The sequence below is a fragment of the Rutidosis leptorrhynchoides genome, chromosome 6 (genome assembly GCF_046630445.1).
Source record: "Rutidosis leptorrhynchoides isolate AG116_Rl617_1_P2 chromosome 6, CSIRO_AGI_Rlap_v1, whole genome shotgun sequence".
Taxonomy (NCBI): Eukaryota; Viridiplantae; Streptophyta; class Magnoliopsida; order Asterales; family Asteraceae; genus Rutidosis; species Rutidosis leptorrhynchoides.
This window is the reverse complement of record NC_092338.1, coordinates 100,953,629-100,964,991: the sequence shown is the minus strand read 5'-3', so window position 1 is coordinate 100,964,991 and position 11,363 is coordinate 100,953,629. Positions and strand designations below refer to the sequence as shown.

The 11,363-nt window shown below is 33.6% G+C and overlaps 2 protein-coding genes across 2 annotated transcripts; one reads left to right on the top strand and one right to left on the bottom strand.

Annotated features, from left to right (window-relative positions):
- The first annotated feature begins 2,955 nt into the window (after positions 1-2,955).
- LOC139853916 (uncharacterized) lies at positions 2,956-5,066 on the top strand. Its single transcript, XM_071843256.1, has 4 exons — positions 2,956-3,192; positions 3,777-4,385; positions 4,822-4,832; positions 5,022-5,066. Exons 2-4 carry the CDS (start codon positions 3,833-3,835, stop codon positions 5,064-5,066), a joined length of 609 nt encoding a protein of 202 aa, XP_071699357.1. The 5' UTR covers positions 2,956-3,192; positions 3,777-3,832.
- A 2,181-nt stretch (positions 5,067-7,247) lies between these two features.
- On the bottom strand, positions 7,248-11,144 carry LOC139855848 (peptidyl-prolyl cis-trans isomerase FKBP62-like). The gene is made up of 13 exons (XM_071845092.1): positions 10,831-11,144; positions 10,651-10,737; positions 10,222-10,482; positions 10,045-10,119; positions 9,872-9,952; positions 9,599-9,793; positions 9,429-9,518; positions 9,162-9,337; positions 8,962-9,084; positions 8,735-8,881; positions 7,788-7,915; positions 7,584-7,695; positions 7,248-7,494 (listed from the first exon to the last, which is right to left on the bottom strand). Exons 1-13 carry the CDS (start codon positions 11,021-11,023, stop codon positions 7,444-7,446), a joined length of 1,719 nt encoding a protein of 572 aa, XP_071701193.1. The 5' UTR covers positions 11,024-11,144; the 3' UTR covers positions 7,248-7,443.
- Between the last annotated feature and the right edge of the window lie 219 nt (positions 11,145-11,363).

Below are 11,363 nucleotides of genomic sequence, written 5' to 3'. Positions count from 1 at the left end.
ATTTTTTTAATTATTATTGTTTAGTATTGTTAAAATCATACAATAGTTTTGAGGTTAAAGACAAAAATAGACTACAAACTTACACAAATGTACCGATGTCGTCCGCAAACTCATATCCGTCCTACTGTCGCCTACAAACTTTCAAAAAATGTGCTAATATCAACATTTTATATTTTTGACCTGTTGAATACTAAATTTGACCTGAATTTTTCTTTAAAAAAAAAAAATGAAGATCCAATCCACGAACGACACGTGTTGATTTGATATCATTTTTTACCGGTTTAGCCGGTAGCAAGTCATTTTTGTCTACATTGGTACACTTTTTGAAAGTTTTTGTTTACATTGGTACACTTTTTGAAAGTTTATAGCTGACAGTAGAATGAAAATGAGTTTGTGAGCGGTATCGGTACATTTGTGTAAGTTTGTACCATATTTTTGCCTTTAACCCATAGTTTTGAGTGGTTACATGTTAACAACCACCTCCATAATATATATAAACATGTCATATGTATTTGAGCACACGTGTTTAAAAAGTGTATATGAAGCTCAACTATTAACACATTATGAATATTTAATTTTAAAATATTAAATACTTTTGATAAATATTATTATCCGAGTTTATTATCATTATCATTATCAATTATATTACTTCTCGTGACAAGTTACTATTCACGATGACGACAAAGTAATTATACCTTACATGTTAACAACCACCTCCATAATTTAATATATATAAACATGTCATATTTATTTGAGCACACGTGTTTAAAAAGTGTATATGAAGCTCAACTATTAATACATTATAAATATTTAATTCTAAAATATTAAATACTTTTGATAAATATTATTATCCGGGTTTATTATCATTATCATTATCATTATCATTATCAACTATACTAACTCTCGTGACAACTTACTATTCACGATGACGACAACGTAATTATACCTAACTTAAGGGGTAATTTATTATCAATTATATTAATATTAATTCTCGTTAGAAGTTACTATTTACGATGCCGACAACGTAAATACTCCTAACTTTAGGGGTACTTTAGTGAATCGATATATTTTTTCGTTTTCTTTTTTTAACTTTTTTCATATTACTTTTTTTACTTCATTTTTTTTCCTCTCCCCTTTTCACTCCTTTATTTATTGAGAAATGCTAATGACAACCCTTAGGGTTGTCATTAAAAGATAACTACCAATCACCTTTTATTTAAAATTAATAACTGACGTCTCTCTAAAAAATAACTGTACGCCCACGTCTAGCTTTTTCACAAAAGTCAATCTTTTGTTTCCCTCTATTTCATCTTTATTTGATACTCCGTAAATGCTAAACCATTAACAAAAAGCCCCAATCTCCCATTACTTCACCACCCAATTCCCTCACAACTTTCTCATTTTTCAATTCATCAGACGTGTCGTTTGGTTAAACCCCCTATTGCAACCATAGTTTGTTTTTCACTCATATCACTGTTGTAAACGGCGCCCGTTGCGTCCGTTGCGACGCCCATTGCAGCGTTTTGGTGACTAAACCGTTTCGACCCCGTCCCGTTTTCTTATAAGCCGGTCAACGGTCAAAAGTCAGGTCAAATGCAAGAAAAATTGGGTCAATGCCGGTCAAAAGTCAGAAATTCTGTTAAAATCGATCATAAGTCGGTCAAATCAATCAAAATTGACTTAGTTTAATATTCCATTTTGTATTATATTAAAGCTAATAGCAATTGTAGGTATAAACTTGTCAACGAAGCTTTTTTAGCTCTAAAATATGTGTAAATATATATTTATATATATAAAAGTCAACATTAGTCAACATCCGTTTCGACCCCGTCTCGGCCCCGTTTTTTCCGTTGCGACATTTTGAGGTCGCTACCGTTTCGGCCCCGTTTCACGTCTTTTTCAACCTTCATATGTAATAAATCTGCTTTCCACAATTTAGAATTAGAATTATGTAATTGAAACAAAAATATCAAAACAACATGAGGATATTTTACAGAGTATCAAACAAATGGAGAGATGAGAACTATTGACTTTTGTGAAAAAAACTAAACGTGGGGTTTACACTTATTTTTTGAGAGGCATATCAACTTTAAATTTAAATAGAAGATGGTTGGAAGTTACCTCTTAATGACAACCTAAGGGTTGTCATTAGCATTTCCCTTATTTATTTAACGTGTAATTAACTGACTATTAACTGTATTTTTAAATGTTCAATTAATTGACCGTTAACCGAAAAAACCACCCACAACAAAGTTATTTTTTTTATATAATTTTCTCTTTACTTCCTTTTCCCTTCATGTTTAATTCTTTTATATTTTTACCATTTAATTACCCGACAATTAACCGTTCAATTAACGGATCATAAAATAGCAAAAACAACTCTGCAGCGAAATACAAATCTTTTATCCACGTTTCACACAAATAGGGCCGATAAAGAAAAAAATAATACTGAAAAGCATAATAATAATTAGCCTTAAAAAAAGCTTAATAACTAACAACATACTTGATGGTAGTTTAGTAAGATTCTTGTTTATTATTTATTAGATTTTTTAAAAAGAACCATGTTACGTTATCGTCATATACTGATAAAGAAGTATTTATATATATTTAATTAAAAATATTTATTTAGCTTAATGTGATTATTTAATTTATTAGATTGTAAAGATTCAAATTGGTTATGATTAATTAATTTAAAAAATATTAAATTTTGAATTTTGATTGATGAATTAGACTAAAATAAATAAATATATTTAATTAATTATTTTATACTGCATACCCAAATATGATTGGTTCATTGATCCTCAATATTAAAATTTTTAAAAGTTACACAGCTTAATAATAATTAATTTTATTAATATTAATAATTAATTAATTTATAAAAATATAAAAACGTCAGTTGTCTTGGGAGTAAAATATACGGGTAGAAAATAGAAATTTAAGAAGATTGGGAATTGAAAGAACAGACATCCCTCTGCTCTTGTGTTTCTACGATTTCGAAAAACCTTTTTTAACATTTTTTTTTAAAAGTAATCACAATAATCGAGCTTAAATATTTACGTATTTTTATCTAATAATATTTTTACATTTTTCCTAAAAACGTCTCAATTTGAAAACTCGAATTAAAATTTTCTGCGGCATTTGACGGTGTTCCGTTGCTGACGATCGGTAATTGTTGGTTGCGCTACGACGGAGGTAATTTTTTTAAAAGTAATTTCTATTTTATGCTTCGTTTTGTACCATATTTTCTACGATCGCGATGGCCGGCGGTGACGGTGTAGCGGCGGTGCTACACGTTTGTTTTGTGAATTAGGTAAAACCGAATAATGATGGTTCTGTGTATTTGTTCAATTTTGTGTTGGTGATTGCTAATTTGAGCGGTTTAAGCTTTTAACCTAATTTTGGTAGAGTTAAAGAACAAAGCTATAGGCCTGATTTGTACATTATTGTGATTAATTGATGATGCTGATGTAATGTGTGTGGAGCTTTTTAGATTATGTATATTAATATTTGATAATTCTATATATAAGGAATTTAATTTTATATGATTTTTAGAAAATTCCAGAGTGAAACCCTACCAATTATTATTAGGTGTAGTGTGATAATGTGTTGTATATGTGTATATACTTGATGTATTTATGGTCCATATATGTTGATAAGTAATAAAAAAATAGTTCCATTTTGTTTTTTTACAGTTATCATTTTATTTTTACATTCGAGTAGGCAAATGTGAGGTCTCTTTCTTTACTGTTGATCAATTTAGTTTTGTATGCATACAGATTCTATTGGAAGAAGATGAAGTTTTAAGACGCATTAGATATCTTGATTACATCAAATGGAGAATAATAAGGTGGAAAAAGAGAGCGATACCATTGTTGACATAGGAACTAGTGAAAGTGAATACGAAGATGACATAAGAACAGGTAACAAAAGAGCAAAAACCGTAGTTAGATCAGTAGGTGGAACGTTTAGTTTTGACGGATCAGAGGATGGTGAATGCAGCAGTAATTCATACATGACATCAGTAAAATCTAGTGATGATGACTACGAGGATATAGAATCATTAACACGCAGTAAAATTGGAAAAAACGGAGAAAATGCACCAGTTTTAGGGAAGACACAGTTGAAAGAAAAACGCAAGATATCAAATTCAAAAAAGGCCCCAAAGCCACCTAGGCCACGTAAGGGTCCATCGTTAGATACAGCTGACATGCAACTTGTTAAGGAGATTGCAGAACAGACTATGAAAAAGAGAGCTAGGGTTGAAAGGTTGAAATCTTTAAAGAGGAGGCGAGCAGCTAAATCCGCACCACAACCCGCATCATCAAATATCAGCCTCTTTGCTATGGCCGTCACAATTCTCTTTTTTATTGTCATAATCTTTCAAGGTAATACATAGAGATTTGATTCTGATTGCGTTTATATGATGGTAAAATGTGTTCCATTTTAGCTATATTTTGTCTATAGTGGTTGGGTAGTGTATATTGAAAGTTAAACTCTCTGTAAACCTCTTTCTAACCATTGTAGAAATTTGCATAAAACAGCCTCGTATGTCTATGCTTTCAAATTGAAGTTGTATCTTTACTCGTAGACTATTTATTTTGGTCAACAATATTTCCTTGTTTGATGATCTTTAATTTACATCTCACTCTTTTTGTGGCAAAAAAGAAAGAGTTGCATAGTTATTTCAAACTGGTTTAATGTTAGTTCTACATGAAAGATTATCAACATTCAATATTAGTAGCAACACAAGGAGTCTTGGTTTGTTTACCATAATGCTGCAAAGGGTTTTTTTTTTATCTTTTTCTTTTCAATTTTTTTTAGGGAAAAGCGAGGTAAATGAGTATATAATTCACATGTCTAAAACTCTAAAAGGCATAATTTTGATGGTGTGTGGGATATACTCGTATTATGTTGCATTATCTTCCAATTATATAATTGTGTGTGGGTTATGTTCGTATTATGATTGCATCATGCTTCAGTCTACCAATAATTGATATACTCTTTCTTGGTTTACAAATTAGGTCGTTGTGTTGGTTGCATCTTTTTTGTATATGCATAATCTGTAATTGATGAGAACCTTAGAATGAGAATATTGAGAGGCCCAAAGAACTGTGCTAAAACCCCTTTTCCATGTTTTTGTTAGAGAACAATCATACTAATATATAGCAGTGGATAATTTGCAACGCCTTCCGTTTTATGTGTTCTCTGTGAGATAAATTTTCCCATAAATCTTCGATTTGTTCCATCACACAAATGATAACCATTGATATAATAGTCATTTTATTGATCATGTTCTTTCAATTTGACAAGCGCTCGTGATCTTGCTTGCAGGTTTTAATTCAGGTCAAAGTTCAAGTTTGAGTTTTGATGATTCTCCAAAGTCATCAAGAGCGCCATCAAATGGTCTGATCTCAATCCAGCTCGGCAATAATGTTTCAGAAAAGAACAATGCTCTTGAAACTGCCGAACCCCCCAAGTATGTTGTTCAATAATATAACTGCTTCTCCTGTAATACTTACGAGAATGCTAAAGTTTTAAATCATCATTTCGCTGTTGTTATAATTAAACGAATTTGTGAATTATAAAAAGATCAAAACAGAGAGCTCTACAGTTTATATAATTGGTCTTCTGTACTTATTATTTTGCCTTGAACTTACATGCCTATTATGTTTAACTCAGGAAGTTCGTGCACCGGAAGATATATCAGGCGGCTTCAAATTTTGTGCAACAAGAATCTGACTACATAGGTGCATGATGTTTTTTTTGCCTTTTCGTTGTACACTCATTGTACATTTTGTCAGACTAATTCTAATTTGTAGAACACCATTTTTTTTGTTTGATGATATGAACTTGACATTTCTCATAACACAATTTTTTTTTCTGATGTAAAAACAATACAAGTATATTAGGGATTGCTTTCCGTCTGTTTAAGATGTAGAAAACCGAAAAATAACTGGGCGTAAATGGGGGATATGGGATTGATCAGTTGTGTCGGTCTTTTAGGTTATATGGTGACAACTGATGACACAAATTATTCAATTTGCAAGTTGCAAGTATGGTTTTTGGGTCTGTTAGGTTATTCATTATTTGAAGTTGCAACTATGATTAGTTAAGTAGCTCGGAAAGATTTGTAAAGAAGGATTCAGTGAATGTTGTGATTGATTTATACTCCGTATATGTTAAAGCTTCATCCAAACAACATCTAAGCTGTCATCATGATTCAGTTGATAGAATCTGATAACTCAAGGTCAGTGTCGTGGTTTACAGGTCAACCGGTTGAATCTGTTAGAACCCGTGTCAACCCATCTCTCATGTACATCCATATTATTACTGCTTTATGATAGTGTATATCTAAATATATCTGTTTATTATCTTACTTTATACTCTACTAAATACTAATACTAACAACAATACTATTTCACACACATGAATAAAAGAAATAGTGATCAACTCATTTAGCCATCAACAAGCGTAAGGGGCAGCAGGAGGGTACCCAATCTACAGCGTTCTCAACAAATTTCAAAATGGGAAAGCTGATCCTCAGTGTTCCCGTCTCATGGAGAACATCGAGACGCATTGAACCACCTCCCTTTGCTGTAACAACCATCTATTTCTCTCTCTCGTATCAACCACTTCAAAATTATTGCCTGATGTTAAAATGATTTTTTTTTTGGTGGTTTTGGTCCTGATTTAAGTTTCTGGTTTTGTCCAGTACGTGTAAGAAATATACGAAATGAATAAAAGGAAAAAATTTACAAAATCAACCAACTGATTTGGATTTCAGGTGACAGGGTGGCATTTCAACCGAGAACACGGCCAGTTTCGAACCAAATAATGAACGCCCCTAGCCGGGTCGACATGGTTCAAAAAGTGGGGTTAGCTCGCCGTGTTTCGGCCTACTGCATATATCACGACTGCTGCAACCAGTCAGACCAGTCGGGTTTATCCGAGTTTAAAAGCATTGCCCAAAAGGGAGGAATCGAAGGATAGTTGTCTGTCTTAAACAGCCTTGCAAAAAGCCTTGTAGAATTGCAATGAACTGATGGGAGGTTGCATTTTAAAAAGATGAATTTTATTATCTTATATCTTAGATAATATATAATATATAATTATAATTATATAATTAATATAATATAATATAATAGATAGAAATATCGACGGGATTCATAGTTGCTGGAAAGACAGAAGTTTGAAGTAACAGGTGCAGTGGAATACGATATTCTGCACATGTATTGACAGAAAACACGAAACAAACTCGGGTCATTTCCATTCTATTTATTGTTCAAAGATCGAAATTTATATCATCACCATTCACAACTAACATGTATCCATGAAGGCAACCTTTGACCTCGAAAAACGAAACATAAAAAGTGAACTAAATGACACTTGATTGTCATGACATCATCAGGACACTTTCTGTGACTCATCAGATCCATGTATCCGTTAAGCCTTGCTGTCAATGGGCATTTGTTCCATCACCTTTGGACCTTCCTTCTGCACAAAACAATCATATTTAAATCTCTTCTGTACATTTGAGTGATAACATCAAACAAACAAGTGATGCAAGAAGAATGATATATAACCTTAGAATCAAGTGCTGATAGCTTGGCAAATATATTTCCATAGAATTTGGCGTCCTTCTTGTTATATTCTTTCATCTTCTGCTTCAACACTTTATACTCCAGCTTCACATCCCTGATTATCGCCAACACAAACCACATACATGTCAGACAGATGCACTACTCACCCTACTACGGTTAAAACAAGCACAGCATACACATGTCTACCTGTTCTCCGGGTCTATCTCAAGTGCTTTTTTGATGTCAAGTTCTGCCAGATCCAAATCAGCGAGATTCATGTAAGCTTGAGCCCTTCTATACAAAGCCTTGACATTTGTGCTCTCAAGTTCCAATACCTACAATAATAAACTCATCATATCAACCTCTATAGTTGGCAAAACAGGCAATCAGGACTCGTTGGATAACAGGTCAAAACATGCAACCTTTTTAAGCAATATACACGTTATATAATTCTATTCTTCTATTCTTTTTAAGTTTAAGCGTGACAACATACGAAACATACTTCATACTGATTGTAACCGAGTGTCACTTATAAGACAGTGTGTGGCTGTTTGAAGAAAAGTGACACCCCTACCCGGCGTCACCATCAGACGGATGGGGGTGTTACCATCAGACGGATAGGGGCGTTAGTCACTTTCATGACCGAAAAAAAAAAAAAAAAGGCAGAGTTTGTTTTTGTTTGACCAATTAGATTTTGACAAAAATTTATATATAATATTAACTTATTTTTCCCACCAAACTTCCAATCAAATTTTCCCACATCCCCCTACATATATCATATATTTGGCACAAAAATTTAACATTTTGGGTTAATAAAGGTCAAATACAGTCAAACTCAAAAACCCATTTTTTCACCAAAAGTGCACCATTTGCTCCTGAAATCACATTCAGAGTTAAGAATAATCTCATAAAAATATGTTTGACAACAAGGTAAGTATTATCTCACCTATTTTATGTTCAAATAAGTTTTCAACCCATTGCTTCTAGTTACAGGTTTAATGTGTCAATTTTGATACTTATCTATGATATAGATAAGTTTTCGAAAGTTGGCCCACTTAACGCGTTGGACATAGCTACGGAGGCAAATCAACCCATCTAGAAGTAAATGAGTTGAAATTAAATTGATTAGAATATTAAATCTTTTTTTAACAGACCTTGGTGCAAAGTTTCTGAGCTTGTTTGTAGTCCTTAAGCTTCAGCTTACAGGCTGCATCATTGAGGTTGCACGATACCTTTAATGCCTTCGTCTGCTTCTTTTCCTCCTCACTAAAATTAGTGTCATATTCAATGTACTTGACAGCCTGTAAATATTCACTTTCTTTAGCTCATCCACAAGCCCTTATAAACACAATTTCCATCAACATCTAAGAACAGACAGTACCTTCTCATATCGCTTTGCAGCTTTTAGATATTTACCAGCCTTAAAGTATGTGTTCCCTTCTTCCTTCTTTTTGCCTGCTACCTCAATCTTCTCTGGAGTGGTCATATCCCAAGATTCTTTATCCTGCAAATAGATGGCGTTAAGTGACATAAAACTTTATAATAATTGTATCTACAGTCACCAGTTAACTCCCACTATACCTTAACGAAAGATACAAGCTCAATTTCATAGTTCACGGTTGAGTTTGGAGGCACAACTGCTAATTCTTGCTTAGATTCTGCAGAACCGAAAGCATATTCTGGTGCAATAGTCAAAGTAGCAACTTCCCCTTTCTTCATCGTCAACACAGCTCTATCAAGCCCATCAATTACTTGTTCTAGACAAAGAAAAAAAAAATGGCTATTAGTTAGGACAACCGAATATAAGTATGGTACTCCACTAAAATATGTCTTCCTGATGCTTCATACCTTCATCTGTCTTGAATTCAAAAAGCTCAGTTTCATCATAACCTTTTCTAAAGAATACTGTTCCATCTTGTAGCTTACCAACCAATTTCACTGCCAAATTATAAACAACATATCATCAGACACGCACCATTAGGTGCATACTATAAAAGTATAACAGAAAAGATGCATACCCTGAACTACAGCTCCTTCATTCGGGCGCTCATACCCTTCGCCTTCTTTCAAAATCTTCTTTACAACCTTTTTGTCACTTGTAACATTCGAAACGGTCTTCCACGACACAAGCTCTAGTGTAATCAGTAGAGTAGCATTTGGTGGTACTCCAACTTCGTTACCTGATGCTTGTTTCCCATTCTCTCCAAATCCATCTATCATAATAATAAATTCTCTTAAGCAACAACGCACCAAATAAACTCTCTTTTTGAAGTACTAAAACATTCACTTACATTGAGGTTTAACCGTAAGGACTACTTTTTCTCCCTTCTTCATTGTTTTCACAGCCTTTGACAGTGCAGGGCAGAAATGGCCTAATCAAATAATAAGCAAATCATCACTAAAAGTTAAAAGACTTGAATCAAACACCATTGGAATGAAGAGTGCATCAGCAAGAAAAATTTACCATCTTGGACAGTGAACTCGACTCCATCTGATTTCGCAACCAAAGTGCCATCCTCAAGTTTAGCCTCATAATTCACTGCACAAACATCAGGAGCACTCAAACTCAGTTCAAAGTACATCAAGGCACCTGAAACCTACGCATCATGGTTTTGAAATAATACTGTAACAAATAAAATACCTATGACTTCATCAGCATTCTTAGGGTTCTCCCATTTCTCTCCTTTGACTAAAATCTTCTTAAATATTCCACCATCTTTGCAAATATCCTTGACACTTAGCCAGGAAAGCAGTTGCACATCAAACTGGAGAGTAGCGTTTGGAGGGATAGTTGGAGGCGAACCGGACTCGCCATATGCAAGCTCAGCAGGAATGGTGAACAGCGCATTCTCTCCTTTCTTCATTGTTTTGATTCCTTGATCCCATCCTTTAATTACTTGACCTATCAATACAAAAAAACAGTGTGCATAAATATACTTCTCTTATAATCGAAATATATCAGCCCTCACATCTAACAGATAACTCTATTTGAGTTAGATCAGAAAATAATGGATCCAATAATTGATTAATTCATGAATAGAAAAGGAAATTAATAGCCCGTAATACTCACCTTGACCTAGAGTGAACTTGAACGGTGTCCCCCTATCTCGACTCGAATCAAACTGTGTTCCGTCAAGCAACGTTCCAGTATAATGAACTGTCAAACGAAAACAATAATTTAAAACAATTACAACTTCTAGAATATATACATACATATATATACGGAGACAGAATTAGGTTGCGATTATACCTTCAACCTCATCACCATTTTCAGGAGTCTCCCAACCTTCACCTTCTTTAAGTATCTTCTTCTTCAATCCTTGCTTACCGATTTCTCTTTCTTCACCGACTTTATATGCGACCGGAGCATCATAATCTGGCAAATCGTTCATCATCTCTCCGTTCATATCTCCGGCTGCCGAAAAATCAAAATCGTCCTCCATTATACAGTAATTGATTGCAATTAAACGAATACTGCTGTTATTTAGAATTGATCAGATAGAGATGTCTCGAGAATTAATTAAATGCGTGAGCAAAATCGAAATTGGGAGAATTTTTATAGATAGAGTGTGAAACTGATTCTAGAAAGTTCTGAAATTAATGGTTATAATTAGTAACTAAAAAAATATGGGGATAAAGGCACAGGATTGTTCTAGAGTAATATAATCACGTTTTGCGAAAATAGGTGATCGATCCCCTGTGACGCGGATCAAAGGTTAGCATAATGGACAATGTTGGATCCCCTGATCCAACGGTGAGCAACTGAGCATGCTATTTTTATTT

Bases quoted from the DNA above. Each gene is read 5' to 3' on its own strand.
- LOC139853916 (XM_071843256.1), top strand. From the start codon at position 3,833: ATGGAGAATAATAAGGTGGAAAAAGAGAGCGATACCATTGTTGACATA.
- LOC139855848 (XM_071845092.1), bottom strand. From the start codon at position 11,023: ATGGAGGACGATTTTGATTTTTCGGCAGCCGGAGATATGAACGGAGAG. The intron at 9,794-9,871 runs GTAAGTGAATGT...TTATTATGATAG, and splicing joins CCTTACGGTTAAACCTCAAT to ATGGATTTGGAGAGAATGGG. The intron at 9,338-9,428 runs GTATGAAGCATC...TTCTTTGTCTAG, and splicing joins TGAATTCAAGACAGATGAAG to AACAAGTAATTGATGGGCTT.